At 41.2% G+C, this 20,640-nt stretch overlaps 2 protein-coding genes and 1 long non-coding RNA gene across 3 annotated transcripts in view; 2 read left to right on the top strand and 1 right to left on the bottom strand.

The window, feature by feature from the left end:
- Positions 1-2,364, top strand: part of cyth1a (cytohesin 1a) — a 39,493-nt gene extending 37,129 nt beyond the window's left edge. The window contains exons 11-13 of the mRNA XM_026164878.1: positions 29-97; positions 242-396; positions 1,595-2,364. Coding sequence (XP_026020663.1) covers positions 29-97; positions 242-396; positions 1,595-1,673 — 303 coding nt within the window. The 3' untranslated portion in view covers positions 1,674-2,364. The remainder of the gene's footprint in view (positions 1-28; positions 98-241; positions 397-1,594) is intronic.
- A 10,844-nt stretch (positions 2,365-13,208) lies between these two features.
- LOC113020094 (uncharacterized) lies at positions 13,209-14,503 on the bottom strand. The gene is made up of 3 exons (XR_003272155.1): positions 14,396-14,503; positions 13,662-13,743; positions 13,209-13,367 (listed from the first exon to the last, which is right to left on the bottom strand). It is a non-coding gene; the product is annotated as an uncharacterized LOC113020094 (long non-coding RNA).
- A 543-nt stretch (positions 14,504-15,046) lies between these two features.
- On the top strand, positions 15,047-17,585 carry LOC113020692 (suppressor of cytokine signaling 3-like). The gene is made up of 2 exons (XM_026164873.1): positions 15,047-15,234; positions 15,731-17,585. The coding sequence occupies exon 2, from the start codon at positions 15,863-15,865 to the stop codon at positions 16,478-16,480; it is 618 nt and encodes a 205-aa protein (XP_026020658.1). The 5' UTR covers positions 15,047-15,234; positions 15,731-15,862; the 3' UTR covers positions 16,481-17,585.
- Positions 17,586-20,640: the final 3,055 nt, after the last annotated feature.

The raw sequence follows: 20,640 nt of genomic DNA, 5'->3' as shown, positions 1-20,640 counted from the left end.
GCAGTGCTCTCATTTTATATTTGTGCAGGACAAAGAGCCAAGAGGAATCATCCCACTGGAGAACCTGAGTATCAAGGAGGTGGAGGACAAGAAGCCTGTACGTACAGCTCCCTCTAGCGGTTCATCTGTGGATTACCCACAGTTAGAGACTCAAAATAGCATTTTTAATCAACAGTTATTTTTAAAATAGTTATTTTTGTGGCATTGTCATTTCTAACTTAAATCATCATCACTTCTGTAGAACTGCTTTGAGCTTTTCATACCTGACAGCAAGGACCAGGTGATAAAGGCATGCAAAACTGAGGCTGACGGACGGGTCGTGGAGGGCAACCACACCTTCTACCGCATCTCAGCCCCCACAGCTGAGGAGAAAGAAGATTGGATGAAAAGCATCAAGTAATTTATATGTTTTTAATTACTTTACCTCTTTTGAGGTAGCTTAATTTCAGTGATGGCAGTGAATGTCACCACATGTCAAAACATGAGTTTTTGACTCTTTCTCCCATTAAAGTCAACATTTGATCTCCTGAATGATACATTTTGACAGCTCAGTTTATATAAATAAAGGTTTAGGGTTTTTCCAAGAGTAGTCCTAGTAAGCTGTATAGGCAGAAAACACCCTCACTAACTTCTGATTGAAACTCATTTGTTCTGGAGTCTGCAGTCCTTAAATGTGACAGAAACTGCTCTCTTCAGAAAATAGAAATAAGGGTTTAACACCCAGAGGTGTTAAAGAGTGGAAGAGTGACCCAACCACAGAGTGAGAACAAATCAGTTTTTACCTTTCAGTTGTAAGGTGCCCTGAAATGTACAAAAACACTATTGGTGGATTCAGTGGCGGTCCTAGCCTGTTTGGCTGTAATTAAAATCTGTAACATAATGTATTGTTTGTTACTATTTTTACCAATTCTTCTTGGAGCAACTGTAACCCACATTATTTCCTTAGGGATTAAAAAAGTATTATTCTGATTGTTTCAGGATACATAACCCGCCATTATCCAATGACACATCTGCTTACCTGTATCTTTCGTTTCTCCTCCTCTTGGTTTTAATTTTGCAAATTTAAAAAAAATAAATTTTTCCGATGCCCGTGATGCCGCCCCGGGCAACCGCCCGTGTCGCCCATATCAAAAACCGCTACTGGGTGGATTATTTTCTGCTGATATCTGTGAAAGCCATGCAAAGCAATGAAACGACTTTTAAAGCTGCTAAATCTGAACATATTTGTGTAAAATCTTTGTCCGTTTTTCACGTTTCTTTTAATTCTCCCAAAATATTTTGTTTTCAGAGGCACATATTTTTCTAAACAGATTTTGATTTCTTGTCCTCGCTCTTTCAAAAGTACAGAACAGTATATTGAGTCTGATTATGCTGACTAGCTCCTAAATGAATGAATTAAACAGAAGAAGAATTTTGCCTTCCAAATGACTTTAATTAGACTCATCCTAAGAATGTTTTTTTTCCAGACAAAAAAGAGAAAAATTTGACCTTCTTGCACAGCTGAGCCGTGCCTAACATTAGTGTTTTATGAGTGCGTCAGTTTGCACATTTTATGAAATTTTGCTGACATTTTTCTCTGCTTCTGCACCCACAGAGCTGCCATCAGCAGGGACCCCTTTTACGAGATGCTGGCAGCCAGGAAGAAGAAGGTGTCATCCATGAAGAGACATTAGGGGCACTCGGCTCTCCGGACGTTGCATTTGACAGAATAAGGGGCGCGGGGTCTGTTGGCCCTTCCTGGGCCATTGCAGAGGTCATGACCAAGGTCTGCCTCTGACCTCCCCAAGGCTTTTCTCTAGGATACACAACAGGTCTGACTTTTGGACTCTGCAGGCCAGAAAACAAAAAACAGGAAAGCATGCTGGGTTTTTAGATAAGAGTCTGGGCTGAGCGCCTCCTCTAACCTCCTGTCTGAATGTGTTGCTTTCTCTCTCAGCTTTTATATGTGCTCTGTCTATGAGACCGGAAGGGAGTGTTACTGTGCAACTCAGAGTCCCTTTTGAAGACACGTTAAAACAACACAGTTCTCATATACACTGCATACATACGCAACATCACAACAAGCATACTTTCATGGAGTCCTCCCCCGTCGCACACATTGTTTTAACTCAGCAGGTCTGACCGAGTGTGGCACCCCAACCAGAATATTCCTCACTGTGTGGAAGAAAAGCAAAGATCTTTTCTGACGTGCTTTAATATGTTTTGGTAATACGTGTCTATTTTTACAGCTTTTACTGTCAAGTCCTCTCGAGCCTTTTGTTGTTTGCTTTTGTAGAATAAAATGTTCAGATAGAAGCTGTAAAGGGGCTGCTATGAGAGGGAGGGAGGGTTATAATTTGCCAACTGTTAGTGATTTTTTTTTCTTTTGTTAATAGAAAAAAGAAAACAAACTTTTTTTTTTTTTTTTTTTTAAAAAGGAGAAAAAAAAAGTTGCCACTCAGGAGATTGCTACCATGTTCAGAGACTTTACAGGGTGGGTTGACTTGGATCATGTAAACAACTCAAGAGATGCATTCAAAGGCACGACGGAGGCCCGGGCTGAGCTGTGTTTGTATGTGAAACTGCAGAGAAGGCGTCTGCTTGTCTGGGAAGGGATGCATCCCGGGGATTATGGGCCTGTCTATCGCTTTGGGCTTTTGAGGTCTGAGGATTTGGGGGGGGGGGGGGGGGGGAAGCAAAAAGTCGGCCCATTTTTTCCCCCCCTCGTTGTCTCATTTCGACTCTAAAACCAAATCATTATATTCCCGTATCATGCAAAAGTCATTGAAATGTCAGAAAACTTACTTTACTGCTGCACAGTGCCTGGTGCCCTAGATGAAATGTGATGAGAAATGCTGCTGGTTAGCAAAAGTAATTTAGATATATATTTTTCTTCCTTTGTTCCACTCATCCCACCTGTCACGCTTCTTTAGAGGTTTGCTTTTACTGTTATAATTAAACAACATTTTCAGCACAGCCTCATTCATCGTTATGTTTAAGACACACTGTAGTTTATGAATATTGCTTTAAAGGAGCAGAAATAAAAGTTTGTATTATAGAAACAGTCCGATCCTTGTCTTAGTCCCTGTCTCAGGATCCAGTGTGCCAGGTGAAACAATACTGAAGAATGTACTGTGGTGAACCAAAATATATATATATATATGGAGAGAGAGAGGGCAGAATGGCTGATTAGCGAGGCACCAAAAAAGCAAAAACTAGTTTTGAGGGTACAGTTAAACAAATAGGGTCTGATTTGTACACCAAGCCATCGTCTCGACTGCTCCACAGTTGTCTCTCATCTCATCTGTGCCTGCTGTCCCTAATCCCACCCCCAGCCGTCCTGTTTCCTGGTCTCCTCCTCTCCTCTCTGCTCTTCCCAGCGCACTACTCCTAGAGGATTAAGCAAAAATGCAAAACAATCATAATTCTAGACAGTATTGGTTTATTTATCAAAGTTGTACATATTTAAATGTATAGTGGGTATTGTGTTTCTAATTTTGTTTATTTGTTTTGCCATTTTCCTTTGGCACTCTGTTAGAATGACTGAGTTAAGGTTTCTATCAATGCCATTTAACCAAGCTGTAATAAAGACCGAATTGTCACAATGCTGACTGTTGTATTCTGTTTCGTTTAAATAGAGCACTGAAGCATATCATAGTTTTAACATGACACCACCAGGTGGCAGTATGTGATAAGGATCACTGGCCATTGTGCTGCAAAGACAGGCGCGCTATTTTTTCCGTTGCAAATGGTTTATTGTGCACTTTTATGCTGCTAATTAATGCACTTTCCCCAAATCGATGGCTAAATCAAATTATGGTTTAAATGTTGCCAGTCAGCCACATATATGGCTGTGACTATAACTTCCACTTGAGGGCAGCCTTGAATTTGAATCATGCCCTCTGTGTCCTGAACGAACACACAAGTCCCAAAGAACATTTGCCCTTATAAAATCCACCCTCCCCTTCTGTTACTGTTTAAAACCAGGCCTTATTTACCCTTATAACATTTCATATCTTTTCACGGGCTTGATTTCAAAGTATTTATGGCAGAAATGTCAGGACAGCAGGGAAAGGTCGATATTCACAAGTGAATATGTATCATATTAAATGATGCCTGGAAAGGCAAATCAATAGAAATGACTTTCTCAATGGAGCAGGCATGCAGGAACCAGCAGGATGTAACTGTTGGGATGCAGTGCAAAGGGAGAACATCTGGGGTCACAAAGGCTAAGATGCAGCTGGATTTGTGTTCCATTTTGATGCCGTGTGTCATAGTGTCATGGGAAAGAACTGGCTGAAAAGTGATTGTTTCTTATTATTAATGACTTTGTAAAGCAGTAAATGATAGGAAGCAAAAAAAAAGTCACAATCCTGCTGCTTCTGTGGGGGGAAAAAACACCATCTTTGATGAATGGTCTGCATATTTCTTCCCTATTCTTTCCATCATGTTCAGCAGTCCATGTGTAATTTCACACAAGACCCTTCAAAGTAGTTTGGGTAAACATTTCAGCTGCAAAAACACAAGTTAAACAAATCAATCCCATCTAAATATTTGCAGGAAATGCTAAATTGTCCTCGCGCATACGAGCTGTTTCTGAGTACATGGATTGATAAAGTTACATATTGTTTCTTCTCGGGCTTTAATTAATGTAGATAGTCGAAATGTTTTAAAGTTGAAACGTGTTTATCTGAACTGAAAACACAAAAAACCCTCAAAAAACAGAAGTTCTGTGATCTGTGGAAGATTAAAACCTTGTTGCTTTTTTTTTCCTTTCAAACAAGCGATGTCTAAAATCAAGGCTAAATAAAACTCTGCTTATTTGTTTGATATTTTCCTCTGGGCCATTGCCTGCAGTGTTTTGTGAAAACATGGGTACAAATTATGCAACAATTTGTTCCAGATGTGCACTGAAGACAAAGACAAGAGATTTGTAGCCCTGAATTCCTGCGTTGCATCAATGCATTCTGTTATTAAGTGCATTACTGTATAATCAAAGTGGTTGGTAAATGGCCCCTGATCATCTTTGCATAGCCGCATTCAAGTAATATTTTGCACCCGTGCTGTGAAACAGGGTGATTTTTGAGAATTGCAGAGCAAGAGCGAGGAGGTGATCGTGACTGATGGGAAATGAGAGGCACGCTGCCACTGAAAGAACAAAAAAAAGTGAAAAACTGAACGTGTGGTGGTTGCGAAGCGGCGGCAGAAGCAGGGAAGTCTTTGTTTTTTTGGTTTTTTTACATTTCTGCACTCTTCTTCGCTTCTCGCATGTCTCACTCGACGTTGGAGTGTGCGTGACAAAGGGAAAGGTGATATTTTCTTCATTAGGAGTGGAGAAAGGAGTGGACGGGCTGTACTGAAAGAAGATCCCGGGAACAAACTGTATTCACAAATATTATTCAAAGCCAAATATTCTTAAAAAAAAAAACAAAGGCACGGTATAAATGGCATGGCTCAGTATGACATAGCCGACCTTTGTGCGCTGAAACACACACCACTCGGCTGTGCTGTCACTTTAGGCTTGCTTGGTGGATTCACTTCTCTGTGGTTAAGCTGAGGAAGGAGGGGGAAGGTCTGGGCCTACTGCAGCTCTTATAGGCCAGGGAGAAGGATCCTCCGTCTTCTCAAGTAAGTGGAGACATGTGAGACCAGTAAGGCTCCAATTAGGCCCAGACTATTTCCCAGAAGCACTGGAATCCTCCCCCTGCCTCTCAGCCCACCTCTGTGGGAGAAGGGTGCACCCCACGGTGTCCAGACCTGACCTCAGCTGGCATGAAATGGGCCTTCTCTCGTAGTGGTTCATGCAAGCAAAGAATGTTACACATAGAAAGGCATGCGCATACAAACACTGTGACATGCAAGGAGAGATGCAACACAGCATTGTGGATGTTTTCACCCAAACCCATCCACAGCTGCACAGCATTTGCTCTGACTGCTCTCTTGGGCCTCGGGTTTGCATAAAATTACCAAGTCAACCCAAAACAGGAGTGTGTTGTTTGTCTGGGATTTTTTAAGCTGATCTAGTAAGTCTAAAAGTCATCATTCATGTTAAGCAGCATTGCTCTTCTACAATGGGAAGAACCTGATCTCAAATGGCTAAAAAGAAAAAAAAGAATCATGCTTGAGCAAACACAAATACACACAGAGACAAAGCACGACACACAGACAGGCTGGAGCCTTTTGCAGGTGGCAATTAAGCATGTTTTCAAATGCAGGATTGTGCAGCGTTCAAGGTGCATGTACACTTTAGGTGCTGTGCTGACACATGTGTCGGTGGTTTACTGGAAGAAAAGATCCCGCTCAGATCACTTTAGCAATCTCTCTGGTAAAGGACAATGAATATAACCTCAGGGCAGGATTTCTGAGAAAGGGAGTTAAAAGGAAGAGACAACAAAGACAAGACTCCCCCCCCCACACAACCCCCCCCCCCCCCACACACACACACACCCTCAACTGTCTCTCCCCTTACATCTCACTCTGCCTGACATACCCCTATAACTATACAAACAGCATATTTACTGTGCAGTGAGTTGTGCATAAGCTAGCTGTTGGGAGCCCTGTTTAAAACTGTGATGGTCAACAGCAGGAAAACATAGCTTGCATGGAACAAAAAGTTCACTTCATCTCCTTTCAAAGTGTTTGTGCGTGTGTTTTTTATCTCAAGCATGCAATTGTGTACGTTTGAAAAGTTTCCTGCACAAAAAATCTCAGAAAACGTCTAATTAACACCAACTGAAGGAGATCTGTGTTCCAGCTTTTATTTAAGATACGTGACAAAAAACCTTTCTGATAAAATCAAAACAGCAGACATGTTCGCTTAAAAACCCTCTTCTTTCCTAACAGTTGCTTACTTTCCCTGAACAATATAGTTTTTCCCATACATTTTGAGGACGTCCTCTTTATCGCTGACATAGTGACCCAGTTGTGAGAGCTTGGAGGAAATAAAAAGTGCTCACAAACAGGTTCCTCTTAACAATCAACAAGGTGACAATGTCTACTGGTAGATTTATGATTTAGTTGTAAAGATCACTAAAGGATGCGTAACTGATTAGTACCTGTAAGGGAAGTATGCTGATTGCAGTTACCGGCATTGTAGCTGAGAAATGAGACAGCCACTTGTCTGTACACACAGTTGTGATATAGTGGAGTAATTGAGGTTACACTCCTTCTGTTCGTGTCATAACAAAAACTTCTCTGACTTCTGTTTTGGTAACGAGTTCATCTACATGTGAATTCTTTCCTTTGTAACTGGTAGCTCTGGATATAATTATACAGAGCGTTAAAGTGAACGCAAAACCTGCGCTGGGGCCATTTTTTTCCATTTCAGCTCTGCGCTGGGGTTTGCTGCTCTCCTCGCCTGACGGTTTATAGAGCAGACTCTTGTCAAAGGGCTTGGCCTTTGCATCAGTGGGCTTTCTGCAGCGTATCACAGCCATTCAGCATCCTTTAGTGTTCAAGCACGGACTAATGGTTGTGACTGTTTCGTTTCTTTTTTTTTTCTTGAAAGCTTTCATATTTTCACATAAACTGAAACAGAAAGCAGAGGTGAGCAGCAAAGCCGCATCAGAGACTCAACACGACAGTGGGCTTAGCGTGGGCTAACGATTCTTGTGTGACGGAGGGGTCGGTTTTAATTTTGTGATTGACTTTTTTGAGTGCAAACTTTCATATATGCTTCCAGAGCAAAACAGAGAGCAGAGGAGAGCAGCAAAGCAGCGTTAGCAACTCTCTGCATAAAGTTTTACTCAGTATGAGTTAACAATGGTGGCATGGGCTCATGGTTGAAATTGGATTGCTGTTATTATTATTATCCATGCACCAAGCAGTTTGTTACCCACCTGGAAACATTCACATCAGCAGCCAGTTTAGAATCGCCAGTTAACCTAACATGCATGTATTTGGACTGTACCCATAGAGCAGGGCATCTAACATGCTGACGCTCAGAGGCTCTCATTCTGGAGTATCCTTGGGCGACGCACAGAACTATGAGTTGACCCCGGTGCATATATCAGAGTGCAAATGTTAACCAGTGCTAAGAGTGGTGCTTTGAGTGCTCAGCTGAGTAGGAGTAGAACTTGCTAACACACAGCAATGGAGTAATGGAGAGGAGGAAAAAAAGACAGAAGGTTGTTTGTTTCAGTGGGAAAACAGGAATTTATGAATTTTTCTGCACATTCGTTGAGCTGTGGGTGGATCTAATTCTGGGAAACTGAATATTTGTGTGAGTAAGTATGTGCGTGCACCGAGAAAGAGAAGCACATTGTTTTTCTTCCCTACGAGTTTCGCGTGGTTTAATCTCACGTCCAAATGAAATGTCCTGTAGATTACCTCATGTCGATTGAAGCGTATTGTATAATTTGCAGCCACAGGACTTCGAAGAACCTGAGATTAGAACTTCAGGAAACTGGGATAAGCTGGAGTAATTTCTGGAACCGCCAGATTGTTTGTTTACATGCAAGCGTATGTTTTGGAACAGGCTGTACCTTCCTTCCAAGATTTTTAGTTAAGAACAGGAAAATGAGGGGAAAGGAGGCGGTGGTTTGGAACAAGTCCAGAAGAATTTCCTGTCTATAGGGAGTGCCCGACTAGAAGAGGACAAAAGGAAATGCCTTGCAGAAAGAGAACGGGAAAGGTCTGGCAGTTGCAAAGCACTTTTCTGAACTCTAACTCAGGGCCGGTTAACACTTGTTCTTTTTTGTGATTAATGTCTTTGCTAATGAGTCAAATGTTGCTGTATTTTAGGCACGGAGCCAGCGTAAAAAGTCCTTCTTTGTAAAATATGTAATCACAAAACATATCTGAAATACGCAGGAAAGGCCATGCAGACAGGGCCTCCCTCTGTTAGGGCCTCTTGGAAACACTGAGCTGCTGTTTTCGGAGGCCGCAAACCTCAAAGTGTAGGAGTTGCATTTCTCTGATGCAGGGCAGCAAAAAACAGGATTATCGAGAAAACAGAACTGCAAAAGGAGAAGAAATGCATCTGTCCTGAGCTGTTGATTTATGACACACAAGGAAACAAACACTAGCAGATGATGATGGAAAAGATGAAAGAACGTTCCTCTAACACTAAAAGAGAGTCAGACAGAAACACACCTGCGCTAGGAACAATAGGCTCCATTCAATCCAGCGAATGACATTTAGTCCACTTATAGTCTCATGATATGACTTCATTGTATCCGCGGAGATCACGTGCAAGGTCAATGAGGTCTCACAGACATACGGAAATGTTTACAGATACAGAGAATAGTTGCGATCAAAGCTTTCCCGCGTGTGACTGATATATCCCGAGACGTATTCTCACATATCTGAGTCGGATCTTTTAGATTGTCCAGAATGATGTCAGTAAATGCAAAATCCTCATTTGAGATGAGGTTGATCTACAGTTTGAGAATATCTTCCAGGTTAACCCCCTCTGATCCACTGAAATGTCCCTGTCCTGTCCCTAGTCCGTATCACAAGGCTCCATCAGCACTTTTATCTCAACAGTAACCGCAAAACCTGTGTGTGAGCGTTGCACATATACACAATAAATCCTTCCGGAAATATCGCGCTTACTGGCAAAGCATGGGATCAAATTACTACTACTGCGTTATAGAGGAAGTTTGCGTTTCTGTGTTTGCATGTTGGTGCATTTGGATGAGCCCTACATCATTCTAGCATCTGCATATAATAAATGTCTGCATGCACGTGTGTGTGTGTTCCTCGCAACACAAGGGCGATCATGCGTGTTTTGGCAGCACGTCCCCTCAGTTGAGTGCATTTAAACAAGGTGTTCTCGGTTAACAGTATCCCTCAGCAAACCTGCTATTATGGCGCAGACAGATTTATTACCAGCTGCCTGAATGACATCAGCCAGCTATTTCTGGGATTTGTGGGAATCAAAGTCCATTTTGAAGATCCCGATTATGTCATTAGCTCCCTCTGTCCCCAAGCATTCGATACTGATAAAAGAATGGTGGCGGCAGAGGCAGATGAGCCAAGATAGGCGGACAGCGTCACATCAATCATATTATCTGCACCGATCTGAATGTTTTGAGGCAACCCATCACATCTGGACACCGGCCATTTCAAGGAACGCGCCACGTGTGCATTCTTCAGAGACAGCTCATGGTCTGTGCACGGTTGTATGCCCTAACATACTTATGCAGTGATCAAGGAGGTGCAGATTGTGAAACCCAATGTGATGTTTTTGTTTTGGTTTTTTTTCAGGTTGTGTATTAGCTGTGCATCACTCATGCATTAAGTTATCTGAATGAAATCAGTGGAAAACACAGATATTCTCCCGCAGCTGAGAGCTGGATGATTTATACGACTCAATATGTTGCCACCGCCTGACTTAACATAATGACAAAAACTGATATCTAAAAACCCAAATTTTTCATTTCATGGTGTGGTTGTGTGCCAGACTTTTAGGCCACTAAAAAGAAAAGTGCTCTTGTTACACTCTGGTTTTTAGATGGATTAAGCAAACAAAATAGAATGGGTTCATTAGTGAACTTTACAGGCATTGGTACACAGAGTTTGTTACTTTTGGACAGAGCCAGGAATTTCATTATGTAGCCGCATATTCAGGGCCTGCTACGCAAACTAAGTCCTGGCCAGAAATAAATAAGGATATTTCCCAAAATATTGAAACTATTCTTTAACAATAAATGCATTTTAGTTGCATTAGATTCGGCATGTTTGGCCTGTTATTGTTTGAAGTGAAGAATGGGATGTACTGGTATGGATCAGTTGTGAGAAAGCTTCACTTGTACCTACAAAAAACATCCAACCCGAAGCCACTTTCTGTGGAAAATTATGTGGATCTAGGCGACAACTCTTGATGCCATTTGTTCCTTTTCTTTCCCTTTCCTCCTTAATTTTGACAGTAATCAGAGTGAATGAATCACACAATCGCAGAGCCAACTCTTCCTGAATCAATTTTCGCTTATTATGCACGTCAGTGTCAGAAAAAGCCACTAATCCCAGGGGGTCTAAGATTTGTATGACTTATATGATTTAAAGATGTCAGGAATCTTGTAGGAGCTCCATCCTTACTGGAAATTTTCTAAAATGACTATTTGCATATTTCAGATTGAACTGATCAAAACAGCACTCCTCCCTTTGTCTCATGATGATGGCAAATATGAAAACAAACCCGCGTCTGGAAAAATGATCTCAAGGCCAACAGTGAACATGCAAATGCAAGTATATTCCACTTCCACTTCCTCATCTAGAAGGAAGAAGAATAATTGGCATTTATACAGAAATGGACCATAGTGTGTTGTAATGTAAATATTGCAACACTGCTTGGACTGGATAAGTTTGCTGGTCGTTTGCTTGCAGTCGTTAATCGAAAATAATTTATTCATGAAGCTTTCCCAGCAATTTAATAAGCCTAACATTAACACTTTGTCCAGAGATAATAATCTATGCACTGGGTGCATAACATGATTAAAGAGTTGTGTTTATCTCCCATGGTAGTGCTGTCAAACATTGCAATGATAGTTTTAGTGTGAAGAGTAAATTAATAGCGCTACGTTCTGCTTTTAGCCCTTCCCAGAAGGCAGCTATGACATTCATAAATAGACACCATGTGATACTAAGCGAGGAATGCTGCCTGTGCCAAAACGTGACACCCAATGTCAGTGCCAGCTTTCACAACTTTACAGATCATCAAGTGGGAATCAACCATTTATAAAAAAAAAAAAACCTGCACGTTTAATCACCCGTGCACAGAGAAATACAGTCAACTATGTGGCAGTATGCATATTCAATAAAAGAGAAAAAAATCTGCACAGTCTGATTGTCTGTGAGCTTTGAATGGAGGGTGTGTTTTCGGTTTTGGAATTTTATTTTGAATTTCTTTCTTTTTCCTGAAAAAAACCGTTTTACTTCTCATGTAGTGTCGTCAGTTCTCATTAATAGGAAAGAGTAAATATTAATAAGAAAGCACTCGTCTCTGTCAAAATACAGGAACACATCTGCAACAGAAGAGTTGCGCAATCAGAGTGATGAATGGTATTCGTAGTGCGCATGAACAGAATATTCCCAAGTGTTTCCCGGACTAACCTCGTATGTCGTGAAAGACAACTCCACAATGGTTACAGTAAACACAAAATACATGGATATGTTTTCATCAACATATACAAGGACATATAAATTTGAAGAAGAAGAAGAAGAAGAAGAAGAAGCAGAAGAGTAGCTTGTGAAAAACAGTGTTGCCATCTGGGTTTTTGTGGCATTCTCAGCTGCGGTGGTCATGCATAAGACTTCCCATAATTTACAGAAGCACAAAGACCGACATTGATAGCGACACTGTAAGAAAGACACTGAAAAAGTTACCAGGAAATCATTACTGAATGATTGGTAATAACACAGAAGTTGCCCTGCCCAATCAAAAAAAGGAAGTTTTACAGTAATTTAGTTCCAAATGGCGGTAAGTGGACAAATAGAAACAGGGGAAATAGGCAGGTAGAGACACAAAGTGCCATTGTTCATTCATTATAAAGACTAGCACATTTTAGACTGACAGGCATACCAGGAATCTACCAGATTACCTTAGTTCATCAGTGTCTAGCAGTTCTACGGGAACTTTTGAGATTTCCTTTTACAGTCCTTCCTTTCGTGAAATACAATGTCTGTGTAAGTTAGCGCATTAGGAAATAACGATTTTATTCTGGCTCTTCTGTGCATAATAGGATTTTAAAAGGAAAAAACAAAAGAAAAACGCTGTTACCAGTATTGTTGACTCAACTGGAATTCAGGATCAGTGCATTCAGCTGTGCAAACACAAAAAGAAAAAAAGAAAAGCAGCTCCAAAATATTTTGTTGAATAATATTTTTTTGCTTTTCGCCGCCCTTTCCAGTTGATAGGTCTGCTATTTTGCCCTCATACCCAGTGGGTTTACGGGAACCACGAGCTAGGGTAAATTTCCGAGTCAGTCTGGGAAAACCTAAACAGCTGTCTCTTTTTTTCTCCCTAACCAGTGGTTTATAGCTAAAAGCTAGCATCCGCTGCCATGTGATGCCTTGTCTAATCCACTTAGAACTAATTCTAAGAAGAACTACACAGAAAATTTGGTTGTTGTCGATGTATTTGTTTGTCAGTAGCTCATGCATTCGAACCTTTAAATATGAACAAATGCTCATTTTTGGTGTAGTATTTTCATTCGCTAAGACTACTATAAATATACGCCAGGGAATGGCACACACACATGCACACACACACTTAGCCTAAAAAACCAAATGTGTCATTGCCAAACCTTCCAGCCACAGATGTTTAACCGGAGTCCCACAGTGTGCTACAGCAACAGGGAAGAAAGCTGCCTCAGCTACAGGTCACTTGGTTCGCCTGCCACCTTGACTGACAAATGTATGCACAGCCTCAGTTTATTGTAATCGACCTGTAAAATTACAGTACACACATTAAACAGCCAAGTCAGCATCCCATAATAGTGTGCATAATTGTTCCTGTTGAGCACTGGGAAGGCAGGTTCTTTTTCCCAGCTTCAGTCAGCTTACTAGTTCATTTTTGTTCCAGTCATTCCTAGTATGGACCCTGGGGAGCCTTTGAATACCAAATTAATACTTTACATTGATGACACCATAGTTTTTCTGGAAACAAGCACGCTGTTACAGGGCTATCCTAGTGATCCTCTCCCATCCTGCTTGCCTGTATTAGACAGCACCTGACTCACCTCTGTGGACACAGCTGGTCTTTAACAAAGGCCATCAGGCACTCTGGCGTCACTCTATTTCCCTCAAGCTCCCCCTCTTGTCCTGAAGTTTGTTAAAAAAAACAGAAAAAAAATTGGGTTTTTCTCTCTTTATTTCTATGGATTCCAGTTTGTGTTGAGAAATGTCAAATTCCTGTACGATTCCATGGCCCTGCCTAATAGATCTCAGCATTAATGAGTAAGCTGTATACAGATCCTGACATGAAAAAACAGCCTGGGGTTAATCTACAGCAGAACAACCAGCTGAAGCTGATGGTCATAGCTGAGTCAACAGGGAACAAGATGAGGTGGACAGTGTGAGCACTCTATCAGTCACAATTTACCAAAGATAGGCATTTCCACAACTGAACAACTGACTTCTGATGAATTTTTTTAAAAAGTCCTTGTTTAACAGTTCTACAAACTGGCTTATAACACCCATTCAAAGTGTCTCTAAAAACATATTTTAAACATTTATTTTATAATCTGCCTTTACACCCGTTTTTATTCATGTGTACCCACCAAAAAGGGGGCAAATAAACAATTGCAAAGGCACTTTTTCAGCTGAAAAACAGCAGCACAGTCTCTGTAGAGAAGCAAAATGGAAACTGGTATTAATACGTGTATAAAGAGCTTAACATAGGACTTAAACTGCTCTATTTGATGTCCAATATTATACAAACTATGCAGGTGTAGCTTCAAGACATAATAAATACCTTACAAATGATCACCGCGTCACATTAAAGCATATCAAGGTTTATAAGAGAGCGCTCAAATATCTCAGGGCGCTCATTAAAAGTGCACAAACGCAAACGGGAAAACTGTTAAACCATCTGACGACAAGAAGTAAACAATAATCCGCTGCCCTTGGAAACCAGCTGTTGCCGGTTGAGAAATAAAATCAAGTTTCCCAAAATCTGTCGCCCTCTATGGGAAGGCAGCGATGAGCATTCAACCCTCTGTTACTATGAATTTCTCAGAAACCGATTGCACAAAGCGTCGCAGCTGAATCATTACCTCACGCTAATCACTAAAAGAGGAACTTTTAATAGGAAAAAAATGACTACATAGCCAAATATAGATTTATGGTCGGCGTCAATAAGCATCGAGGCTCGAAATCTACAATGAAGTTAAAAGTTTTGTGTGAACAAAAACACAAAGGTGCAGGAGGACTGCTTGGAACTCCTCACTAACTTCATTTGGAGGAACAGCAGCGGGGGGAGGGGGGCAGTGCGCTTCTCATAGCAGGAATCCTTTAAAAAAAATAAACACACGCTTCCTGTCAATCTGCCAGGAGAGCAGCTTTACTGGAAGTGAGGGGGCGGGGTCTGAAGACTCAGCCTCGTCTGTATAAAAAGGTTCACCGCTCTCTGAGAGGCGCACTCAGCTTGTTACGCACAGAGAAGGCTCTTTACTAACCTGCCAAAAAGAAAAGGCAAGACAAAAAAAAACTTTGAAGTTTTTTCTCAAGCACCCAAAAGGAGGCAGGACAACTCACTATCTGAGCAAGCTTTTGGATTTAACTTAAAAGAGCGACTTTGGAGAAACATCACAGGTACGGACCAGTCTCTTTTCTCATTTTTGCACTCTCTCTCTGTAGCATAAAATCCTTATTATATAACCAGAATGTATAATTCATGTCAAGGGTGTTTAACTAACTGAGGCAAACAGTTTAGAGAAGCCGACCGTGGCATGTAAATTGCGCAATGAATATTATGCTGTCTTTACTGGAACTGACCGTGGTGCCTCAATCCCGAGGGCAGATTACACACACACATACGCACATACACACTCATACACAAAGTTTCCCCGAAACGGCTGGAAGTTAGCTGAAGGATATTAGTCAAACAGGGAGAGCAGAGTAAGGCTGGGTAGCCCCAAAGTTTTAAACATGACATACAGTTATGGAAGGAAAAAAAAGTTTCCAGTAGTGCCTCTGGGAGTTTTAAGAGTATTCAAGTTGAATTTGTAGTTAAAGTTTAAATCAGAATTTTAATGTCTGTGTGATCAAAACTGAGTTTTAACCCAAGCCTCTTCTTTCTTTACTTCAGGTGTTTCATTCAGGCAAAGGCTGAAAACAGACCGCTTCTTGCCTACTCAAACAACCCTCTCCACCTCACCTCTTCTTTCGTCTGTGCGGCACCCGGTGCTCCTCAAGCTGCCAAGAAAGCGGGCATAGCGCCATGGTAACTCACAGCAAGTTTGACTCCGCGATGAGTAGCAGCCCCTTGGACTCCAAAATGCGGCTGTCTTACCATTACAAAACTTTCACCTCGAAAACTCAGTATCAGATGGTCCTGTCCACTTTTCAAAAGCTCCAGGAGAGTGGCTTCTACTGGAGCACCATCACCGGCAAGGAGGCCAATGCCATGCTGGCGTCCGAGAAAGTGGGCACGTTTCTGATCCGTGACAGCGCTGACCACCGACACCTTTTCACCCTCAGTGTCAAAACGGCCTCAGGCACCAAGAACCTTCGCATCCAATATGATTCAAACTCTTTTTACCTGCAAACTGACCCTAAGAACGTTCAGTCTGTTCCCCACTTTGACTGCGTTCTCAAGCTGGTTCATTTCTACATGGCTCAGAATAAAGGGAACATTCAAAGTGGGAATATCTACTACATTTACTGCAGTGGGCAGAAGATCCCTCTGGAGCTCATCCGACCTCTCTCCTGCTGCATGTCCACTTTGCAGCACCTGTGCAGGAAAACCGTCAATGGACATTTGAACATTTCTTCCAAAAGAGACCAACTTCCTCATAATTTGAAGGACTTCCTCCAGGAGTATGACGCTCCTATCTAGTGGCATTTGACTGATCCCTGTGTTAAGAGTGTAATGGAAAAAACCTGGTTGGTTTCAGAGCACCTATACACAGTCGGGAGCTGCATTTGAGGAGTAATGAAGCAGTAGAGTCGACAGAATCGAGCCCAGGACTGAGCTTGTGAAGGGGGACCACATGTGTACTGACAAGATGTGTGTTGTTCTCAAAAAAGACATTTAAAAAGACACTGGATTGAGGACCAATCCACAAAGAGGGCCAAGAGAACGAGAGCACTGCTGTGATCTGGTGGCACTATCTTCGTCTGCCTCACCGATGACGTGAAACTTAGTAAAAACCGAAGTGAGGTTCACAGCCAGCTGTCTACAGTGCAGTGACACATAGGTTCCCTCTGCCACCGCTGCTGCTGCTAACCAGTGTACTGTGAGGCTGTTTAGCTCACACATCAGCCTTGGAAAATGATCCACCAATTACAGCTGGACTGGCTTTGTTACTGGATGAGAATCTTGGATGTGTTAGCATCCTGGGATTTCTGGTCTAGTGTTCGCTGGAAATCCACAGACGATAAATGGAAAAAGCCAGAGTACAAATAAATGGACACTGATTGGTTTTCTGGGTTTATTTGTGCAACAGCTTGTGTGGGATGTATAAAGAATGGAAAATGTGGACATTTATATTTTTGATTTATAGAACATGTTTACGCCAAATTTTGCCAGAACAAGACCACAGTTTGTTGGAAGGTCAACAAGACTGAATCCTCAGAGATTTTACTTGAGAAAGGAGCACCACTGCCAAGTTAAGCAAATACAAAGACACCCTTTTATTGGCTGAACGGTGTCTTAGTATTTGTGGCACAGGCAGGATCATTACTGCATTCAAATGAATGTCAACATCATTTTCCTTAAAACCATGAGCTAAAATGAAATGGTTGATCTTTTTTGTGTGTGTGCGCTTGTATGCGCCGTCTTTCATAAAGATGTATTTTTGCCAGCCCAACCACTTGCTGGGGATGCTTGAAGATAATTGAGAAGTTTGACGAAGCAAGCAGACTGATACAACTTTGCACTTATTTATATGTGTACAAACGTTTCACTAATTTATAATAAAGAGTGATATTTTTTCTAAAAACTGACATCTCATTGTTTTATTTTACTTTGCCTGTGTGTGGATGGGGAGTTGTGGTGGACACAAAGCTGACATGACACGCCTGGATCTTTAACTTAGGGTTACATACACATGTAGTTTAGTTTTCTTGCCACATAATTCAGGTCACAAGATTTCTACTCATGATTTCCACTTAGAGTTTACCAAGCGCCACCTTTAACCGAGATGGGAAACCACAGCTCTATATCTGACGCTATTTTTTTCTTTTCTTTTTTGATGTATTAAACACAAAGATATAAAAGGCGTTATACTTTCTCTTTTAAAAGATTAGCTTCCCCAGAAGACAGCATGCTTGGTTTGAACTTCAAACAAAAAAGTTATTTCTGAGTGTTATTTCCTAAGAGTATTTCTTCCTCTAACTGAGAAGCTGCCACACACAAAATACTCCAGAACTGTATAACAATCTAGTCTTCTAGAGAAGTACAGACTGCGTCCTTTATTCTTGCGTGACTCACTGGATTCTTTGTAGGTGTTGGTGTGACTTAACACGCTCGCACATGCACAGACATAATGATGCCGCAGTCTGCTTATAACACGAATGGATCTGATGAGTGTTCGTGTTCTCTGTCTGGTTCTCAGAAATGCTCAACACCCTGCGCACAAATGTATAAATAAGTCAACACGCGAGGTTTAGTTTAGTACAGAGAAATTCAGAGAGGTGACGTATTCACTGTTTCATATGATGTCAGTCGTGAAATAATGTGGAAAGCCGCTAGCCCGCTTAAGAACAGTCAGTTCTTAAGTTTTACCACGGCGTGTCTGAAACGTTTCTGCTCTAAGACAACAGTTTTGCGTCAGCAAGCCGTACTACAGGGCTGCAGGATTGAAAACAAAACAGGAAAGATGTGAGCCATTCTCCCAAACACGAGAGATTAGATCGACTTTCTTGTGCAGTTCTGTTTGCGCTGGTTATTTATGAGCGCAACACATCCTGAGCTCCGGGGCCATCTTTCCTTTGGAAAGGAAGGCTGTCTCGGCTGACAAAGGATTTAAATGGGCCTAAACACAAGCATTGCTGCTATGTAACCAACAGTCATATCTATTTCCTTCCTGGCATTATTAACAATGATTTATGATCAGTTCTGTATTTTGCTACCTCTATTTTTTTAATGCATAGTTAATCAGATCAGAAGGGGGGAAAAAACACACATACAAAGTCAGTAGGAACATCAACATTGAGGAAGTGAGACTTAAATATATCCCCATCAGATGATTCGGATTCATCAGTTGTCGTCTACCCCTCTCTTTGTGTTCTCTTTGTGACCCGGGTCCTGCACCGGGGAACCTTGCAGCCAGGATAGGGTTGAGGCCCATCGCATCCCCGCTTGGATAAATGTTTATGAAAAAAATATTTGAATGTATTGCAAGATAAAAGATGCTTTTTTCCACCCACACGAAAAAACGGCCACACCATCTCTTACAGTGTATACTGCTACATAATATCAAGAGCGACTACAGCAAGGAACACATACACAATTGCAGCCAGCTACTTGATAAATGACCAGGAATGTGCAATAACCTCAATGTGCAGCATAATTACAGCTCCTACTTTGCTTGCTTCAACAGCACTTTGCTGTTTTCTCGCTGCCTCTGGAGCTGAGTGCAGAGATGTCAGAGAGATGAAGGGTGACTGAGGTGATGTGTGCTCTGTGGTATATGTACAGAACCCTGTTTTAGTTTTTCTCTTAATACTACTACTACTTTTAATAATAATACTGATGTGATATCATGTCACTGTTCATCCACTGCTTAGAAATGCAATTTAATATCTCGGAGAAAACTGCATGACTAGACTGGGAACATGTAAAATATTCAGAAACCGGCTTTAATCCTTCAAATATTCAAAAACAGTCAAAAGGAATGTTTGTAGATGTTATATTTGAATTTTCTGGTTTTATTCATTTTAGCACAGTTAATACAGAGTGTGGAACATAACCTTTGCCATCACCACGAATATATTTAGCAACAAAGAAATGAGACAATAATTTCCAAAGTAAACCCGTGGTCCATGTTGGTATGTGCCATTGATTGTCTGATAATTACAACTGCAGTTAACACATTAAAATGTATTTCTGTCTAAAAAGACCGTGGCATATTTCAGTCTTGAATGGCAGCTGAAACCAGCCTGACCTTCTGTAGAGTCCTATTAAAAGCACGCTGGCTTGGCGTGCTGCTCGGGAGAAATTCTCTGGTAGTGATGGTCATGTGATTCTAGAGAACGAGCTCTGAAGCTCTTACACAGTCGTAAATTTGTCATAGTGGCAACACCCCCAGGCAACTGCTGTGTCTGAAGCACCAATCTGAAACCATTACAGCTCCCACATTAACTTTTTTTTTTCACAGGAAGTACCCGTATGTCGTCTGTAGTTGTATTCAAACCTGTTATACAGTTGACACAAAACGCTAGAAAAACAGATAGTGGGAAGACAACATTTCTTTAAAAAAAAAAAAAAATCTTGTGCAATAAAGAGGAACTTAAAACTAACAAATAATGTAATGAAACATATTCATCATTAGTGTTGCTTAAACAAGCTGTTTTATCCTCTTTTTATAAAATGTATTACAATATAATCCGACTGAACAGGAAATAGTTCTTATTTATTATTCTTTTTTAGTATTACCCTATTGTGGGAAATGGACTGGTTCTTATATAACGCTTATACACCATGTCAACTAAGCACTTTTTTGCTATGTGGAAGTGCTTTCCCATTCACTACTCCAGTGAATACTTGAGTTTCAGTATCAGGTCCATGGATACTTTGGTACACAGACTGGAACAACCTGTGATCGAACCACCATCCTTCCAATTAGTAGAAAACCTGTTCTGTTTCCTGAGCCACAGCCACCACCTTTACAGTATGTTAATTTGAAGTAGTACACTGGTAAATGAGACTAGTTCCTGAGAAAACTACTCCACTGAACACAATGTCCACAATGTTGATGCTGACTGAGTTATCACAGGGGAATGACGTGTTCTGTTGTTAAACCAGTGATAAAAATCAGCAACTGTGGACTGTCT

The sequence above is a fragment of the Astatotilapia calliptera genome, chromosome 4, assembly GCF_900246225.1.
Source record: "Astatotilapia calliptera chromosome 4, fAstCal1.2, whole genome shotgun sequence".
Lineage (NCBI taxonomy): Eukaryota > Metazoa > Chordata > Actinopteri > Cichliformes > Cichlidae > Astatotilapia > Astatotilapia calliptera.
The sequence above is the reverse complement of the archived record's forward strand: the minus strand, read 5'-3'. Positions and strand labels throughout refer to the sequence as shown.

Excerpts from the sequence above, each read along its gene's own strand:
- LOC113020692 (XM_026164873.1), top strand. The coding sequence starts at position 15,863 with ATGGTAACTCACAGCAAGTTTGACTCCGCGATGAGTAGCAGCCCCTTG.